Here is a 20,835-nt window from a genome sequence, read left to right as displayed (position 1 = left end):
ATGTTAATGAGAAAGCAGGGAAGAAAGTAGAAGAGTCAGACTTCATATAACCCCACACTCCCAGCATTACAGATTTGACTGTAAGATGCAAAGAAAACCATAACTGCATCTGGCATTTTTAACATACTACGGTAAAGTTCTCTTAATCATCTTCTTTTTGGGTGCGTTTAGCTAAGCAATACATCTGTCTTCAAGACTGGCACTGGAAAGGTCTCTATAAGCAAATGAGGATGATGTTCCTTTGTTATCATCACCAGAGTTAAGCACTATGTACAGCCATATTACATTTCCGGTAGCCTGACTGAAACTAAGTTATTCCCTCAACTTGTGTTTGCCTTGAGAGGCTTGTGGCAGAAGTCTGTCCTGTAGTTGATCCATGTACACTCCCATTCCACTGTAAGGCACCAGAGAGACACAAAAATTTGTCTTCTGCGTAGATAACATTTCTTGATCCCTGGTAAACGAAGGTATCTAGATTAATCATAAAATTCACCTGAAGTATTTTCCTAGCCTTCTGATTGATTTGATGGAAAAAAAACAGAACTGAAAAAGGGAGAATAGGGTTTTTTTAATATTGACAGCCTCATGCTGAAGTTTCATACGTAAAAATAAAAGTGGAAAATATTTATGTTACAAGTGCTTTCCTTGTTTCATTTTCTCTATAACAGTATATAGTTATGTTTTTATAGTTACGTTTCATAACATTAAAGGTACTAACTGTCCCCAGTACATCAGTAACGAACTGTTGGTGAAATCTGGCACAACTTCCAGATGACTCTGAAAAGTACACAGGCTTTGGGTTTAGAATTGTCTTTATAAATATTCAGTAAAATCTGTTTAGTTTCAAGCAGTGTGACTTATAGAAGCTAAACTCAATACAGCCTTTCCTTTTCATAAGGGAATTTAAAATATATTCAGGAATAAATACACTTCAGCTTGATTTAAGTTAAGCATATGGCTCCAACAGTGTCCGTGATGCAGGGTGTGAGCCTAGTCCCAAATCTGAGACAGTCAATGAAATTTTTTCCACTGACTGCAGTTACTGGTAAGGTGCTGTGCTATATAAGACACTTTTATTCTCCAGTTTATCCGAAACATATGTTTTGAAGAAATCTTATGAATTTGTTTTTTATTTCTAAGGAAAATGAAATTGACTTTGGCTTGGGCTTTTTTTTTTTTTCCATTTCATTAGAGAATGTGTGTATGTTGGTAAAATTGTTGATATTCTTGTGAAGTTCGGACCAAAACAAAGCAGGCTGTGTGGCTCTGACCTTGTACTTTATTCCTTTTTATGGAGGGCAATACATCAGCTTCTCCTGTAGAAAAACAAATACTGAAAAATAGTACTTTGCATCATAATAAATGAAACTAGTTCCATGAGAGAAAAATGCCTTCAGTGTGCTCAGTTTGTCAGAAAGTCTTTTCTGAGAATTCAGCGTCATCTTTGCTGTATAATTTCCCCTCCTCCTCTTTTCTCCCTCCTTTTCCCACATACAGAAGAAAAGAAAGGCAAACTTTTACCTGGTTATGCCATTTTCTGTTGTGAAAAAGGGTGGGCTTAAATTTAACTGCATAATGATTAATTCTGTTTCTAATTTCTGAAACTTCTATTTCTGAAGTTTTTCTCCAGCAAATTACTTCAGATTCTTTAGACATCAATTGATTCTGATTATCTCAACTTTAAAAAAAAAGAACAAAATGCAAACCTTTCCTCCTTCTGATGGGGGCTTGTGTGTATAAAATAGTAACAGGGTGTCTCCGGAGAAAACGCAAAATGCAAGATAGGGGAAAATTTTAGAAGTAAATTAGTTGCTAGTGAATATAATGAATGATTCACAGTACAGCTCATTAAGAAACTCTTTGATTTTGAATGATTCATATTTCTGTCATAACACAGCTTTAACCAATGGTGTTACAGACTTCAAAAAATTAAAGCAAAGCTTAAAAATAAGATTCATTTTTACTTTATTGACAAATTTCAAATATACTGCAAAAAATATGGATGCAAAAGGAAATATACATGCATTTATATATCTTTTAAAATAAGATTGCGAAGTGCAGTGCTGAAAAGTTTTCGCTCAAGATTGCTTATGTCACTTCAGTTTACTTTTTTAATATTCATGCATATAATATTCTTTTAACTGTGCATTTATAGTAGCTTCTTATACTGAACCTCATTTGATAAAGATTATATACAGAACTACAGAAAGGGCAGCTCTTGGATAATTTGGGTTTTATTTCTGTTAGTGTGTTTGCAGACTCAGTACTTTCTGGATTACATGTTGAATTTTGCTTTGAAAGCAGAGCTATTGTTTACTCAAAAGAGGGGTTTGTCAGGGATTGAAACAGACATGTTCCCTTCTCCAGCTCCTGTCCTAAACCTTTTAGGCAATATCTCTCTCTCTGCTAGATTAGAGAATCATGCTCTCTCCATTTTTAATTCAGTGTAAAGTTGAAATAGCTTCATAAAATATTCTGAGATACTTTCACCATCTGTATCCTAACAGGTAGGGCAGTAAGACAATGCTGATGTCTATCAGCTTTGTTCTTGAGAGGAGACTTAAAACAAGTTTGCTCCCATGGTGAATGCTCTTGTCATTAAGCTGCTAAAGTGAAAAGAGGTTACCAACACCACTTTTTCCGGTGCATTGTGGGAAGCCTGATCAGCTACTTGTTCCCTAAGAATTTTGTCATCCATGTTGCTTCACATATGGATACTGAGGCATTTAAAGGGCTATTTTTCTGCTTCAGGACATGCTGTTATTTTTGACAAAGTGGAGAATTTTGGTGTTATGCAATTTTTGGATGTCTAATTTAAGAGGTTTATTTTTAAACATACACATTGTTATAGAGGACTTTGAGTTCATTGGGTTTTAGTTGGAGCTTTGAGCATCCAGGCTGATCAAACTATGAAGTACAGAGCTGATAGCTCAGAAAGTGAAGACCACCAAAATAATGATAAGCTGTAATTAAGATGGTTAACTTCATGCAAGGAGTCTGTCAGAGAGCTATGAAAAATTAAAACACGACTTTTCATTTCCAAAAAATGAGGCAGAAAGCTGTATGACAATCAAGTATTTTGTGCTACGGTTGTCCATCCCTGAAGCAATACTTTTTTATATACTTTTTTTTCAATACTTTGTATTGAAAAAGGTAACATTTTTGTGAAAACTAAAAAGTAGCATACGATCATGGAAATATGGAGCACATTGTAATGTGTGCCAAAGTTCACGAATAGAGATTGTTCCAGGCTTTACTGTTTCAGCTCCAGTGGCTACTCTTCATCCAGCAGCTAACAACAACCATTCGAGCTTGAGTTTGCCTCTTAGCATTTGAGCAATACAAACCATGCTTAGGTTTTCTCATGGTCTGGACATGTATATAGGAGCTGGGAAAGTAGAGTTTTTAAAATCCAAAGGCAACCCTGTGAAACATGAAAACTGTTTTTCTTGGAGACAAAATAACATCAAATGTAATTAAATTTTGATAGAGCTGGTAAAAGCTGAATCCCTGAGCCTGCTCCATAGCATTAGGAAGCTAGATCTGTCCAAAAGTAGATTGTCTGAATATAACAAATTTATTAGTCCAAATACTTAACATTGGGCAAAATTTTGCACAAAGGATAAATACTGTAAGTTCTCTGAAATGTGAGGAATCAGTCATGTAACCTTCATGGCAGCTGCTACTGTTAGTCCCAGCTTTCATCTCTGAGAGGCAGAACGGTATTTCACAGAATCACAGGTTGGAAGGGACCTCAGGGATCATCTAGTCCAACCTTTCTAGGAAGAGCACAGTCTAGACATGATGGCCCAGCACCCTGTCCAGATGACTCTTAAAGGTGTCCAACGTGGCCGAGTCAACCACTTCCCTGGGGAGATTATTCCAATGGGTGACTGTCCTCAGTGTGAAAAATTTCCCCTGGTGTCCAGTCAGAATCTCCCCAAGAACAACTTGTGTCCGTTCCCCCTTGTCCTCTCCATGTGACTCCATGTAAAAAGGGAGTCTCCATCTTCTTTGTGGCCGCAGCAGCACACTGTTCGCTCATGTTGAGCTTTCTGTCCACAAGGACCCCCAGGTCCCTTTCCACAGAGCTGCTCTCCAGCCAGGTGGGTCCCAGTCTGTGCTGCACTCCTGGATTATGTTTTCCCAGGTGCATGACTTTACACTTGTCCTTGTTGAACTTCATAAGGTTTTTGCTGGCCCACTCTTCCAGCCCATCCAGATCTCCCTGCAGAGCAGCTCTCCCCTCTGGAGTGTCTACTTCCCCACTCAACTTAGTGTCATCCACAAACTTCATCAGGCTACACTTGATGCCGTTATCCAGATCACTTATAAAGATGTTGAATAACGTTGGGCCCAATATCGATCCCTGGGGGACTCCACTAGTGACAGGTTGCCAGTTTGAGCAAGAGCTATTTATCAGCACCCTTTGGGTGCGGCCTGTCAGCCAGTTCCCCACCCACTGCACAGACCACTTGTCTAGGCCATAACGCATTAATTTCTCCAGGAGAAGACTGGGGGGGACCGTATCAAAGGCCTTGGAGAAGTCCAGGTAGACAATGTCCACCACCCGCCCCATGTCAACCAGGCAAGTCACTGTGTCATAGAAGGACATCTGGTTTGTCAAGCACAATCTGCCTTTAGTGAAGCCATGTTGGCTTTTCCCCGTCACGTGCTTCATTTGACTTGTGATGGCCCCCAGGAGGATTCATTCCATAACTTTCCCAGGGATTGAAGTAAGGCTGATGGGCCAATAGTTACCCGGATCCTCCCTTGAGCCCTTCTTGTAGATAGGGGTAACATTTGCCTTCCTCCAGTCCTCTGGGACATCCTCTGCTCTCCATGATTTCTCGAAGATTATGGAGAGTGGCCTTGCAATGACGTCAGCCAGCTCTCTCAACACCCTCGGGTGGATGGCGTCAGGGCCCATTGATTTGCGGGGATCAAGCTCCTGTAGTAGTTCATATACTAACTCTTCCTTCACTGATGGTGGGTCAGTGTTTGGTTCAATTGGCAATTTTGTTCCCAAACAAAATTTGTTTTTGTTCCTACTGACCTTCTTTTCTATTTCTCTTGTGCATAATTTATTAAAATGAGGCATGTTTAGACATGCTTTTGAGAGCAATCAGGATATATGTTTAAGAAACCCTACTGCACGCAGACTTAATTCAGGTCTCTAGGAGTTAAGGGTTGGTGTAAGGCTCTGGGTGCAGCTTTCCATGATCTTTAGTGTTATTCATGATTCTACTGTGTCACAACAAGCATCTTGGAAGGAAATGTATGTTATTGCTAAGTTTAAATCCCCAAAGAATGATTAATTTCATTATTATGCTTCTAAGTGTTGAAAGGGAGAAGCATACATTTTTACTTTTTTTAGTTCAATTAGCTTAACAATTTTATTAGGATGTTTCTTGGTATACATAATGATAAAATAAATAAAGCAAAGCTGTATTGGCAGCCAAAATGTGAGATAAAGGCAAAGGCAAAGCAAGAATTCTGAAATGGATAACCATGGAGAAACTAAATGGAAACATTTTAAAGGATGATCTGTGGAAACATTGGCAAAAAAAAAAAAAAAGAATAGAAACCCTGGTCCCACTTAAGTCAATGGGAACTTTGCTGCTGACCTCAGTGGAGGTAAGATTTTACTTCAGTTATGCCACTGCAGGAACAAAAGAGCTTGAAGTTGCTGAAAAGAACATGGTGGGAGTAAGAATATGATTATATTAGTCGATAAGCCCCAAAGGTGGGGTTTGGTGCGCTTGTGTGTTTCTTAACTGAGGCAAGAAAAAATTCTCTTTGAGCAAACTCTCTGAAAACTTTTATAAGACACATTAGTGTTTTCATATAATCTAAGACATTCTGAAGCAGTAGATATCACTTTATTCACAGCACTACTTTTTTTGTATACCAATACTGAGCTCTCCTATCTTTGCTGCTGTTCCTCTTAGTGGATTGCTGTCTGTCACAAATTTAAAGGTTTTCCAATTTCATAATACCTGTAGAATTGACTAAACAGATTTTCCATAACACTCTTACACATTTATTGTGTGCAGGTTAAAAAACAAAACAAACCACCAGGTAATACTTTCAAGGAGCTTCAGCATCTTTGGTATCTTCAGATTATGCTTGTAGCTGAATGGCTTCTCTTGTAAAGATGGAAAATTTTTCTGTCTACCACAGCTGCAGACAGGTATACTGATTTAGCAGAACATCAGCTCTTCACTGCACCAGGAAAACAAGGCAAAACCTTCACCAGAGGAGGTCAAATAGAAGTTTGATACTCTCTGAAAAAATGGCAATTAGTCCTTGTCTCTCTACTGGCAGGTTACCCATTGCCCAGGCGTTGAGAGGTAGATATCTGACAGCATCTAGGGGTTTAAATAATTTTATGTCTTCACACTTATGCTTAAACTGCAATTTATATTCAAGAGTAATTGTTAAATTTCTCAAAATATGCCATCTCACCCTTCTGGTTTTGTGTTTTCTCTCTCCGTCCTCTTGTTTTCTTTTAGACTATTTTTTTCCATCTACCTTAGGTAACATAGTAACATATGCTACTTATGTAATGATATTTAACGTTTCTCTATTGGATTTATTAGTTTTCCATAAATAGTCCAGAAATACTCTTAATAGAAAAATCATGAACATTTTGACCCTTGTAGAAGCAATTCAGACAGCTTACTCGCATCCATTACTTTTGGTTGGGTTGAGAGCTGCGACTGATGTGAGTCTGTCTGTATGAAATCCAGACATTTGCCATGGTGTTTTGCACTTTCATGAAGTGGTTTTTATGACAAGAACATTTTTGGTGCCGTTCATAAATATTTGGGGGATGTCAACAGACATTTTAGAAAAAAGATGAGGAGTGGCATGCATTTTTCAAGCTGCCTCTCTGATCCTAAACCCTTCAAGGTAGGCAAAATATCTTCCATTGACTTAAGTCAGCCCTGCTGTTCGTTCCAAGTGCCATTCTAGTTTTCTTTTTTTTTTTCCTTTTAAACAAGAGGAAGTGAGAAGGAATTAAAAGGCCTGTCTATTATCATCACTGTATTAACAGTAAAAAAGGTGCCAGTACCTACATCTAACTAAGACTAAAAAGGCACTCAGTAACAGAATGGACTGATACTGTGGGAGAGCTGTAATAGCTGGTTAGATCAATCAGCGCCTCAGCAGAGTCTTGACAGGTTTCTGATTTAATGGGCTGAGCCCATTTCCAACTGTTACTAGTCTAAAAGTTTTTAAGATTTGACAAGACTAAACTCAGCTTGGATTGCCATTGTAGTGCAGGCCAGGAATTTCTTCATGATTATGGTAAAAGCAGGCCATTTTCTTCCCTTCAAAAAAGGGTAATCTTTTCAACCGTTTTTTTTAGTTCTTTCCTTGTCTTTTTCAAGACAGCAAAACAAAGATGGCAAAGTTATCAGGGTCTGACCGTGGAGGCAAGATAAATTGAAATGAAGCTGCTACGTGTGAATTAATGCACCAGTGGTCAAGCTCAATGTTATACTTGATTTTTCTTATTCATTGCTTTTTAAGACAAATGTGTTTTAGATGTCAAGACGTCAATGTGTGATAACTGTGTGCAGCTAAAAAGCAGATGTTTTACTGGTTCACTGAAACCTCATCAAATATGAGCATAGGTGTGAAGGAAAGCAGTACTGAAAATCGCGATACCAATAGTGAAACCAGAAAAGAGCTGCTGTTTGATAAAGAATCTGGAATATTGCTTTGACAACCCAAGCCACTGCAGTGTTGTCAGCTGAAAAATATATTTATGTCTTACTGAGATGAATGGTAAAACTCCCACTCAGTTTGGCTTGGGAAGGAATCAAGCCGTGCTATTTTTGCACGAATCTAATAATTCAGCTATTTTTGGTTTAAATTAAAGTAGTCTCAAGACTTATATATGCTGGCTGGTGAGAACTGGATAGTGGTGTTTCACAGGATGAGGATGCCTGGTGAGTAGGGTGTTCCAGCTGCAGCACCATGTGTGCACCAGAATGTGCCTGCTAGCACATTCCTTGTTATAAAAGGAGAGAAAAAGTGATAAATAATACTTATGCCTGTGTGACTTCAGCCAAGGATTTTCCTGCCTCAGGGGAGTACACAGCTTTTCTAAATGACCCTTTATTCTGCTGCCATGTGAGACTGGATGTGATCCAGAAAACAAACCTGTTTATAGCTGCAGTTTTAACACAGTTAAATAGGAGCTCTTATCTTCAAGTGGCTCACTGTTTCTAGTGCAAGAGTTTATTGGCTAGGAATAGTGGGCTTTAAATATTTAAATAAATATTTTTGTAGTGATTCAAATTTTAAAAATAAAAATGTAAAAAATAAAAACCTGTATCAAACTAAAGATTAATGAAAAAAAGCTTATGATTTGGATTTTGGTTGTTAATGACTTGGTTTTGCATTCTGTGGAACTTGTCACTGAAAGAAAGTCTTTGTTTCTTTTTCTTCACTTCCTGAGCTTTTGGGTTTCTGAGCTATTCATAGTACAATGTTTTCCTGTGAGATTTCAGACCTCTCAGAGAGAGAGTGAATGGATAGTTTAGGAAAACTGCAGTTGAATTCTGGAGGCTGTTACATCCAAGCTGTCTTTCACAGTCCAGCTGGAATGAGGAGATGTTTGTAGTGGCTGATGACGACTGACAGTGAGTGAGACAGCTCTGCTCCAGCTGTTTGTGTGGATGGCTTTTGTCCTCACCATTGCAATTGTCTCTGCTGGGGATAGTCTCAATACCAAAGTGAAAAATACAGTGATGGGAATTACTTTTCTCAGGCCTTCTGGTGACTTGAGTGCAACACATCAGAGGTTGTCTTGGTTAAACGCCAGCCAGCAACTAAGCCCCACAGAGCTACTTGCTCACTCGCCCTTGGTGGGATGGGGAGAGAGTCAGGAGAGTAGAAGTGAAAAAACTCATCAGTTATGAAAAATACAGTTTAAGAGGTAAAGCAAAAGCTGTGCACACAAGCAGAGCAAAACAAGGAATTCATTCACTCCTTCCCACGGCAGGCAGGTGTTCAGCCATCTCCAGGAAAGCAGGACTCCATCACACGTAATGGTTACTTGGGAAGACAAATGCCATAACTCTGAATGTCCCCCCTTTCCTTCTTCTTGCCACAGCTTTAAATGCTGAACATGATATCATATTGTGTGGAATATCCCTTAGGTCAGTTGGGGTCAGCTGTCCCAGCTGTGTCCCCTCACAGCTTCTTGTGCACCCCCAGCCTCCTCACTGGTGGGGTGGTTTGAGAAGCAGGAAAGACCCTGACTCTGTGTAAGCCCTGCTCAGCAGTAACTAAAACATCTCTGCATTATCAGCACTGTTTTTAGCACAAATCCAAAACATAGCCTCATACTAGCTACAATGAAGAAAATTACCTCTATCCCAGCCAAAACCAGCACGTTATGCCCCATTTCCCTGAGCAAAGGCAAACTCATCTGTGGGACTGCTTTTCCCATGTGGAAACACTTTGTGGATGATGCAGAAGGATGGAAAGTCCTATGTGTACCTCAAGGGGATTTGATTTTGAGTGAGAATAGCCAGTGATTTGAATTGGCTAGGCTAACTATGATTATAGATCATAGTTAGGATCATAGGATCATAACTATGGAGTTAGCATATACTATGGATATGCTAAGTATGATAACTGTGATGTTAACTGCTATATAATACTGTATGTCATCATTAGTATGGTTACTTATATGTCCTATCAATGGTATTACGGTAAGGGTCTCCCCGATTAATGAAGAATGAACTTTGATGGAACTGGATAAGTGCAGCAGTGATGGAACCAAAACTGGTTTCAGCACTCCACAATCCAACACCACGCACCATGTCTCCTGTCCTGAAGGACTGTTATGACAAATGGAGCCCAAAGTCATGGACTAAACGAACTCACTGGATGTTTTAGAGGGATGGCCTGTAGACTAAGGGAATGATATCTGTGTGTATATATCAAAAGACAGGAAAAGGGGTGGTGATTAATTGGAACATATTGGACAGCGTGGGACCTGGACATAACGTAGATGGTATAGAATAAGGTGTGGATTCTATCCTGGTTTCAGCTGGGACAGAGTTAATTTTCTTTCTAGTGGCTGTTTAGTGCTGTGTTTTAGATTTAGGATGAGAATAATGTTGATACCACACTGATGTTTTAGTTGTTGCTGAGCAGTCAAGGAATTTTCCGCTTCTCATACTGGCCTGCCAACAAGAAGGTTGGAGGTGCACAAGGAACTGGGAGGGGGCACATCCGGGACAGCTGACCCCATCTGACCAAAGGGATATTCCATACCATATGATGTTATTGTTGGCATATAAACTGTGGGGAGTTGGCTGGGGCGTGGCTGCTGCTCAGGGACAGGCTGGCCATCAGTCAGCTGGTGGTGAGCAATTGTTTTTCATTTGGATCACTTGCCTTTCTTGGGTTTTATTTCTCTCTCTTTTTGTCATTTTCCTTTTCATTACAGTTTTTTGTCATTGTTGTTATTACTATCATTACTATCAATATTATTAATAATTATTATTATATTTTATTTCAAATATTAAATCTCAACCCATTAGTTTTCTCACTGTCACCCTTCTGATTCTCTCCCCCATCCCACTGGGGATGGGTGAGCAAGCAACTTTGTGGTGCTTAGTTGCCAGCTGGTGCTGAACCATGACAGAGGTGTACTGATGGAAAAACATGGAAAAGTTTAACTTCTGTTGTGTTCTTTTTACTGTTCTCTGCATAAACGTAGAAGTTCTGTCTTCAGGGCTGCGATAACTTTGAAAGCAAGTGTAAAGTAAATGAGTTGATTTCATTCCCCCTCCTCAAAATAAAGCAGTTTAAAAGCCTCTACTGCTCATTTTCAGCCATTCCCATGGCTGGACAAATAAGACATTGCAATGCCTACTTTTTAAATAAATTGCTTTTCCTGTTTTGATATAGGCGTAATCATTTGCTACCTGATGGTGGATGCAGGGTAGCCAAAGACTCCCTTGGCTTTGCTTGTTCGCGCTGGAATCCCAAGCAATGCTGGTGCCTAATGACATAGCAGAGCACTTGGAAGTGTATGCTGGCAAAACTGTAACCATATGAAAATCAGAAGGATGTAGGCGTGTACCAGAATTACTGACCATAGAGATTCAAAACATCATGAGTGAGGTTGCTAAAAACCAAGACAAAACAAATCCACCTTCCTATTATCTAGCATAGAAATCATGGGAGTTTCAGGACAACGACACACACACCCTTTTAGACTGTCTCTACTTACAGATTTTTAGCTTGAGAAGTCATTCCTTCAACTTTCCCTGTACAGTCGTGAGAGAAAAAGTTTTTGGTTTTGTTAGAAGATGAAGTTAGCTTGTAATTTGCATGCTTTGCTATGCTTTGGCAGTTGAGCCCATAGAGAGGGTACAAAGTATTCTTTGTTTCTTAGTCACAGTAAAGTTATAAGTATTGATGATACTTTTTAAAATAAGTGTGCACCATTTGATTGCTGAACTATAATCTTAAAATCACAACCAGGTGAAATATTCAGAGTAGGAAATCTAAGAGCACTGAGCTAACAAGATAAAAACATTTGAACAGGCCCTTAAAGTGTGCTGCTACATATGGATGCAAATGTCTTTAATGAATATTTCATTGAGGGGACCTTACTAATTAAGATCCATGTCTCCAATGAAACTTGAAAAACTACTGTTGTGCTTTTTAAAATTTAACCCTATGTCACCTTTGTTAAATGATCCATATGTAGATTGGCTTCTGTGGTTTCTGGCATGGGTAGAGGAGGATAAATGGATAAAGACTCCATTATCTTTTCCCTGTGTTGTTCAAGGCTTAAGCGAGAGGTTTTGGCATTGTTTATGTGAATGTTCAGGAGCTCACTGGGTTGGATTTGAATGTTCTGTTTTCAGTCATATCAAGATTTCTGTAATTGTCACCAGGTAGGGCTGAAATTGGTAAGGATGTAACCATTTGGACAAAATATAATAAAAATCAAAAGCATTGCATTGCATTTTCATCTTCACAGGAAAACTGTTTTCTGTCTGAAGTATGGAAATGGCCAGGTCTAAAACCCAAAGAGGGGCATTAAAGAAAAGTATGATAAATATTTATGGAAGCATTTTCTGGTATTTAGATTAGTTGCTAGCCTTAGAATATGTGCTGTGGCTTTAGTGGCCTTCTGTGAAGCTCATCCAAAGGTCATATCACTTACATGATACTCTGTAGGGACTTGCATGATACATAGGCTTTCTTCTTGCCTCCTGGATGGGATGAATAGGTCTCCCTCCCTGTATCCACATACTTCAGAGCCATGATTTGCTAAGCTTGTTAAGTGGAGACTAAAGTCCATAACTTTTAGTGCAGACTGGGAAAAAAAGCAGTGTCAGATCTCTTTTTGTTGTGCAGAGCTCTGTGGTCATGAGTTAAATCAAGTTTGCTGTTATTCTTCTACTGCTCTTGTTGCTGTTGTGATTATCATTATTTCTGTCACTGTCATCCTTAGGAGCTCCAGATGTGGGCTGTTACTGCATAGTTCTACGTGCAGAACAAAAAGCCTTTGAAAGCTTGTGTAAAGGGTGTGAGAAAGGCAACACTGACACCAGGAGAGAGAAGAGTACAGGCAAAATGTGGAACAGACTTGTTTGGGGTGATTGCTGTACACTCTGGCAAAGAGTTTTTAGGTTGTTGTAACCATCAGGGCATAGGTGGGAGAAGGCATTTTGCAGATATTTATAGTGAATATCTTGCAAGTGAGAGGATAGGGAATTTCCTGAGAGTGTCCTTGTGCTCACTCTGCATTCCTCCTCCGGCATGGAGGCTGCAGTCCAGAAAGGAAGAAAACTGAAGCAATTATTTCATTTGTGGAAAACAGGTTGCTTATGGATTTGTGAACTAATTCCGTAATGGCCTTCAGGGACCCACTGTGCGACACAGATTTAGGAACTGGTTAATATAATACCCTTGAGCATCCACAGTACAGATAGCTAACCTGAGGCTACACATCAGCTGCTGGGAATATTGCAACCTTGAGGCTGCAGTGGCTGCTACAGATAATCTCTGTTGCAGAGCTACCCTCTCCAGGGAGCAAAATTCCACCTACATTAGGCTATTTTTCCCCCACAGAGTGAGTGGTCACAACAGGTTTTAGCCCTAAAACATGTTCTTATGGCTTCCAAGTTGATCAGGTGTATATGTCATGTGAAGACTAGGTTATTCATCTGAATGTGTTTTCTTTGAAAGGGAAAATTAACATATTCCGTTAGAATATTGAAAGTAAGACAACAAATAGCACATCAGGAAATTACACTTAATAGCTGACTTGACATAAAAGGGAGGTTTTCCATATTTAAGGTAAAGATCTACCACCTAGTGGGTGAAGGGAAGGTGATGGATGCAGTTTTTTGGGATTTTAGTAAGGCTTTTGTTACTGTCCCTCACAGCATCCTTCTGGATGAGTTGTCCAGCTGTGGGGATGAGCAGGTTCACAGTGCACTGGGTGAAGAACTGGCTGAAGGACTGGGCTGAAAGGGTTGTAATGAATTGGGCTGCCTCTGGCTGGTGACAGGTCACCAGCGGTGTTCCTCAGGGCTCAGTTCTGGGGCCAGTTCTGTTCAATATATTTATCAATGATGTGGATGCAGGAGTTGAATGCACATTAGCAAGCCTGCTGTTGATACTAAACTGGGAGGTGCTGTTGACTCTCTCATGGGACAATGGGCCTTGCAGATGGATCTAGATAGATTGGAGCATTGGACAATGATTAATGAGATTAAATTTGACAAGAACAAGTGCTGGACACCATGCCAATGATTGAGTAACGCTGGGCACAAGTATAAATTGGCAGCGGAGCGGCTGGAGAGCCGCCCTGCAGAAAGGGATCTGCGGGTGCTGGTTGACAGCAGGCTCAGCAGGAGTCAGCGGTGTGCCCTGGCAGCCAAGAGGGCAAACCACATCCTGGCGAGCATCAAACACAGCCACAGCCAGCCAGCCAAAGGAGGTGATTATCCCACCGTATTCAGCGTGGGAGCGGCCTCACCTTGAGCGCTGTGTGCGGTTCTGGGCCCCGCAGTTCACGAAGGGTGCGAAGGCACCTGAGTGTGTCCAGAGGAGGGCAACAAAGCTGCTGGAAGGGCTGGAAGGCATGTCCTGTGAGGAGCGGCTGAGGACACAGGGTTTGTCTAGTTTGCAGAAAAGGAGGCTGAGGGGCAACCTGATTGCTCTCGACGGCTTCCCGAGCAGGGGAAGCGGAGAGGGAGGTGCTGATCTCTTCTCCCTGCGATCCAGCGACACGACGCCTGGGAATGGTTCAAAGCTGCGCCAGGGGAGGTTCAGACTTGACATGAGGAAACACTTCTTCACCAAGAGGGTGGGCAAACGCTGGAACAGGCTTCCTGCAGAGGTGGTTGATGCCCCAAGCCTGCCAGTGTTGAAGAGGCATTTGGACAATATCCTTAATAGCATGCTTTAACTTTTGGTCAGCATAGAAGGGGACAGGCAGTTGCACGGACTAGGTGATCATTGTAGGTCCCTTCCAACTGAAATAGTATATTCTATTCTATCTTTTGATGATGAGAAATACAATGGCATACTTTTCTATTTCTCTTGGACATGTTGAAGGAGAGAGAGGATCTTAGGTTGTCAAAGTCATCATTTACATGACAGTTCATGATGAGATTTCTCATCACAGACTTATATTTAGAGCAAGGAGATGGAGATGTGTTCTGCTGTCTGCTTGCTCACACATCCTTTTCTGACTTTTATATTTGCCTCAGGGTGCAGCAACTATAGTAGACTGGTGTCTTATGCTGCTGCAGAGGCTTAGCAGGAATCTTATCACTGATGAAGAGATTCTACTGAAAAACAAGAGGTTCCTGCTTTTTTAATAATAATAACAGAATACTGAATTATAAACCATCCTGAATATCTCTACTACTGGTGCTATTGTGCTTTGTTTCTTTACTGCTGATGCCACTGCATTTGAGTTTTATTTAATTCCTTATAGGTACTTTTGAAAAGGAAGTAACTATAGAACACAAGCATGATTGTATGACCAGTTAATGAGATTTCTTTCTGACAGCACAAAAGTTTAACAAACATTTTCATGATAAAGAAAGAATTTTCTTTTTCTTTTCAGGTACCATGATCAACAGGATGTTACTAGCAACTTCCTTGGAGCAATGTGGTTGATTTCAATAACTTTTTTGTCCATTGGATATGGTGACATGGTACCTAATACATACTGTGGGAAAGGAGTCTGTTTACTCACTGGAATCATGGTGAGTGTTTCTGAATTTATTCATATGAGGTTGCTTGCTGCAATTAATCCCAAAACTTGTGGTAGTCATAAAGAAATATTTATTTGCTGGCTTGTAGAGTATATATACTTACTCGCACTGTTCCCATGCTCTTTCATTCCTGGTAATGGAATGGAGGGTTTTCTTCTTTTTTAGGTAAAATGTGGCAGCTATGTAATGAAATACAGAGAAACAAATTCCACCCTGACATAACTTACAGCTTCAAAATCTCAATAAGGTCTTTCATTAAATGTTAATATATCATATAATCTCATTTATCTTTGGACATGTAATTTGACCAGTACTAATAATGAATCTACAGTTCTGACTTTTTTTTCTTAAAATTAAGTTACTCACAAACAAGGAAACGTGATGTTGGCTAATCTCCTAAAGCATTTTGCTTGAGCATAGTTTTCTACATTATTTCTTACAAGTCTAACAACATACTATCCATAGCATTCCATTGCTTTAAGTGGATTTATGTAGTGCAATTTGCACTGTAAGAGTTTTTGTTACCATTGGTACAATCCAGCAATTTTAAGTCTATGCATATTCATTATGTATTTATTGACTGTACTTAATATCTGTCTGGTTTTAATTTCTCTGTAGTGGACTATTTCATCAAAGTTAAGCAGGGAGTAAAGTGGTGTATTATAACGTCTGGGAAATTTATGCATATCTACAGTAAATTAGAAGTAAAAAAGCTCTGGACTCTGCCACTTTTATTTGTATCAACTGTTGTGTAAATGTCCCTGTGAATGAGAAGGGCAGAGTGAGCATCATATATACCATATATAACAGTAAGATACATACTTGTTTCTGAATTTTTGCCATTGATCATAAGTAATGTAGCTCCAATATCTATTTTCTGTTAAAACAGGTATATTGGGATTATGGCTGAAAACAAATGGTATCAAACCGTTGCCCCTCTTGAACAGCTATTTTAGTAGAATTTTAATTTAAAAGAGTGTATTTTGTGTCCAGAGAGTAAAATAGATCAATGGCTTTCTGTAATGTTTAAGAATTTTTCCCAAATGCCTTTTCTTTTTTTTAAACATCTGACAGGTTTCAGGTCATTAGCCTTTATTGAGAAAGACTTCCAGCACATTTTGCCAGTGGTGGCAAATGCACATATGCTTAAATACAGAGTTTGCAATGTAGCTGGAAGGTACTGGCTGAAAGCAGAGGAATGACACAGAAGGCTTTTTAAAACATTGTTGGCTAAGCTCAAATCTGCCATCTTCTGGGGTGTTTGCCTTTGCTGTTCTTGCTGAGCTGGATTGTGATGCCAGAAAGAATAAAATGTGGTCATAAGTTCATTAGGAAAAAATGAGGACGAGCAGTACACATTGCCATGGGGAGGTACAGAATGGGGTCAGAACCCTGTTATAAAGCTTTTCTTCTTCCCAGGCACTGTTTAGAAATAAGAAGCAAGTACCTGAAGGTGCAGTTACCAGATCATTTTGTTCCCTCAAATTGTTCAGTACTTTTCGGCATTTCATTATTATAAAAACTTACAGTAACAGAAATCTAGGGCTTTCAAAGCTCTGCAGAAGTACAATGGGAATAGGAGTATTGATACTAATCATCTATGGGTTTCACACTGCTGTTAGGTTTATGCTAGTGCAAATGATAGCAGCATCTGGGTAGTTATTTTTAATAGGTGGGGGTAGGCTTATGATTTTATTATGATGAAAACAAGGTACAAATAAAATTGGAAAAACAGACTCCAGATTATTGCAAATGTTATTTTATACACCTGTGTATGAACTACACGGAAGCAGAAATAAGATATATTTGTAATTTTGCTTATGACAGCACCATTTGGATTCAGATGTAAGATTTTTTTATGGCAGTTGCTTCCCTTGCTTTGGTGAAAAACGAAAGTGCTGATTAATACGTACCATTTGCACACATGGCATTGCTTTTTCACAACTGAAATAAGATTCTGTGGAAAATTAGACTTGTAAGATGTATGGATGATACTCATCTTCATGTCTTTGATTGTTTTTTTATGATTAAAAATTCGGCAGCTGCTTTGGAAGCACGAAGGCTCCAATCAGAACCTCATTGTAATGAGTTTGGGATAAATACCTCCAGAGACAGAAAGCATTCTTAACAAAAAAGAACGAGCCAGGTAGCTAGTGTGTGATGATAGGTAAAACAATACTGAAAGCCTGACCCCTATACAAAAAGGATATGGACAGGCTGGAAGGGGTCCAGAGAAGGACCAGCAAGATGATCAAAGGACTGGGAAGCTGCCATATGAGGATAGGCTGGGAGAACTGGGTTTGTTCCTCCTTGAGAAAAGGAGGCTCAGAGGGGATCTCATCACCATGTACCAGTACTTAAGGGGTAGCTACAAAGAAGATGGAGACTCCCTTTTTACATGGAGTCACATGGAGAGGACAAGGGGGAACGGACACAAGTTGTTCTTGGGGAGATTCCGACTGGACACCAGAGGGAAATTTTTCACACTGAGGACAGTCACCCATTGGAATAATCTCCCCAGGGAAGTGGTTGACTTGGCCACGTTGGACACCTTCAAGAGTCATCTGGACAGGGTGCTGGGCCATCATGTCTAGACTGTGCTCTTCCTAGAAAGGTTGGACTAGATGATCCCTGAGGTCCCTTCCAACCCGTGATTCTGTGATTCTGTAAATATATTTTTAAGGACATCCACAGTATGGCTTTGGCAAACCTCACCTTTGAGAAAAAAAATTATGGAGCAATGGGAGAAAGGCAGATGTTGAAATTAGTCTTAATTTCTTTTTTTTTTGATAAAGGATCTGAAAGATATGAGCTATGAAACAGTGAACGTAATAATGAACCATCTTCCAGCCTAACCTGCAATACCAAAAAGCTTATAGGTTTTGAATATAATTCTTTAAAAACAGCTATTCTTCTGAAACTTGTACAGTAACTAATTAATGTTTGCTGTGGAAAAGATCCTGAAAGAACAGACTTACTGATTTTTATTTCAGTAGGAGTGTTTGATGGTCTAATTAAAGATATGCCAGGATAATTGTTGAATGAATGTAACCAAATCAAACTGTGCATGTGATTTTAAGAGGGAAAATATAATTCCCTAGCATCTGAAATAGCAAATATGTTGTTGGATTAGTGTGACCAATACCAAATACCACTGAGTTTTTGCTTTTGGATAAGGTCCCTGTTAAAAAGAGTGGAAGGGAGAATAAATATACATAGCTGTGAATACCACAGTACACAGACCACTGAAGAGTTAATATTGGCTTTGCAAAACTGGTGGCCCATCGAGGGCTCCTTCGGTGTCTTGACCCCAGTGACGGGAGAGCCCAGGTGCCTTGGCTGTCCTCCCACTTCTGCCTCAGGGATTTCTTTCTTTGCAATGGGAATTGGACTGCTCAAGCTGAACCCTGCAGTGTGCTCCAGCCTGGGAAGTAGACTTTATGCAGGCTGCTGATGGCACCATGTTGTGCTGGCTATTGAAACTGCAGCTACTGCTATTTTGAGGCACTGTTTCAAGTGACATCTTTTAAATTCTGCAGATGCACGCTGCTGGAAAATAGGAAAATCTTTACACTTATTCAGATTATACTAGAAGGAAAAAAGCCTTGAGAATCATTAAGAGTAAGCCAGCAAAGAAGTCTGATTGATGTATTAGAAAAATTAAAAAGAAAAAAAAACTCAAAACAGAAACCTGTGAACAAAGAAGGCAAATACTGAAAAAATACATATTGTCATATTGAACTTTTTGATCTTGCAAAACACTTAAATATGTGAAACTTTAATGAAAATGCTGACACAGCACAGTGCAGAGTTGGTGGCATGGGTTAATGCAGACATGCATTACAGACAGGCAAGTAAAACTGCACTGAGTACTTCAACTCGATTGCCTACCAGTGTTTTCCAATGAGATTTGACTAGGTAGCAGTAGTAGACTATGGGCCAGGTGGACTACAAATGAGATGGCAAATGCATCTTCTGCCGTCTGTATATATTAAGTACGTCTGCAAGAGTGTGATGGATGGATGGATAGAAATATGAGTGCTGTCACTGTTATCAGGACATGGTATAGAGGAGGTGGGGAGGCCTATGGTATCTTCACTGTGCCATGCAGCTCATGAGGAGTTTTGTCTGCCCACTGAAGATGCCACCATCATGGTTGTCACTGCACACCCAAGCAGATCTCTCAGATGGTGGTCAGCAGGCTGAGCTCAGACTCAGGTGGAGCACTTTGTGCTGGTTCTAAGTGGAACTGTTTATATACGCAGTGCTTTCACCTCCTTAATGGCTTTTTTGAGTTAGGGCCTTAGAGTGGTTTGCCAAATTTTCCTTGCTTTATGAGGAGTATAATCAAGTTAGCAAAAATTTAAAGGCAAGTAGGAATCAGTAGAAGTAAAAGGAGGGGACAAGTGTGAGAAGATATGGGAAGATGCATAATTATTGACTACGAGATGGATAATTTTAACAGATCTTTATAAACTTTTGCACCTACACTAGATAAAATAATGGCAATCCATACTTCTGACTCTAAATGCAAGGATCTCTTGCAAGGCTTAAAGACGATTCTTTTCCTTTTACATCCAGCATTAAGTAGTGAGCTAGTACATTTATTGTATGATGCAGAATCTTCCTGCAGAGCCAACAACCAACAGTTAGAAACAGATATGCAGAACTAGTAGGCCAAACCTATGTTGCTACAATAAAAGAGATGAGTTGCAATTGTCCTGTCACAGGATGCAGAAGGGTTGTTGGCTATTGCTTGGATGAAGATTGCTTTAAATGAAATAGCTGATATTTCAGAGTGTCTGGCTCCCTAATGCTGAAAGTGAAGCTTAAATGCTTCTGTTACTGAAATGAACTTCAAAGAAATTGTTAAGCCTGTGAAAGAACCAAATAAATTAGGAAAGATTTCTTAAATCTACATCATAAAGGTGGACAAGTTTAGGTGTTTCTTTTGGAAATTTTCAAAGTAACATCTTTTAACTACAGGATTTGAACACCTTTCATGCGGATGAAGAACTTTTATTGTAGTTGCAATGCAGTGAATGTGTACAATCTGACGTTAGGGATACTAGTTTTTATTAGTATTAAGTAGTGAATAAAAAATTAATCAGATCTGATTTTGAAGCTTCTCATGCTGCAGATTTTAATGTACTTGTGGAAGTCTGCATTTAGTTCAGAAAATTCACAATTCCTTTTCTGTGCATCATGAAAAAGTGACAAGGATGAAGTGTTTCTGAGAACAGGGGACTCTTCATCTAAGGTTATATTGTGGTGTTTGTGCATTCAGTTTTATCTCAGCCCCAGCTGGATCGTACCAATAAATACAGAGAACTATCAACAAGAGGAACATGGCATATAGAGTGTCAAAGTTGTTAACCATATATTTTTTTGTTGGTAGCAAAATCTGAGTAGCAAAATCTGAAGCGTAATAACTTTGAAATTTAACAGTTACTAGATTGTAAGAAAAACAAGAAGAAAAAAAAAAAAAGTAAATTCTAACTGCATAGTTACCATTGGCTGCAGATCTTCTGGGATGATTCCTGAAAAAGAG

At 39.5% G+C, this 20,835-nt stretch overlaps 1 protein-coding gene across 1 annotated transcript in view; it reads left to right on the top strand.

Moving 5' to 3' along the window:
• KCNN2 (potassium calcium-activated channel subfamily N member 2) overlaps nt 1-20,835 on the top strand; it is a 76,796-nt gene that overhangs the window by 38,537 nt on the left and 17,424 nt on the right. The window contains exon 4 of the mRNA XM_075078905.1: nt 15,134-15,275. Coding sequence (XP_074935006.1) covers nt 15,134-15,275 — 142 coding nt within the window. The remainder of the gene's footprint in view (nt 1-15,133; nt 15,276-20,835) is intronic.

Source organism: Phalacrocorax aristotelis, chromosome Z (genome assembly GCF_949628215.1).
Source record: "Phalacrocorax aristotelis chromosome Z, bGulAri2.1, whole genome shotgun sequence".
Taxonomy (NCBI): Eukaryota; Metazoa; Chordata; class Aves; order Suliformes; family Phalacrocoracidae; genus Phalacrocorax; species Phalacrocorax aristotelis.
The sequence above is the reverse complement of the archived record's forward strand: the minus strand, read 5'-3'. Positions and strand labels throughout refer to the sequence as shown.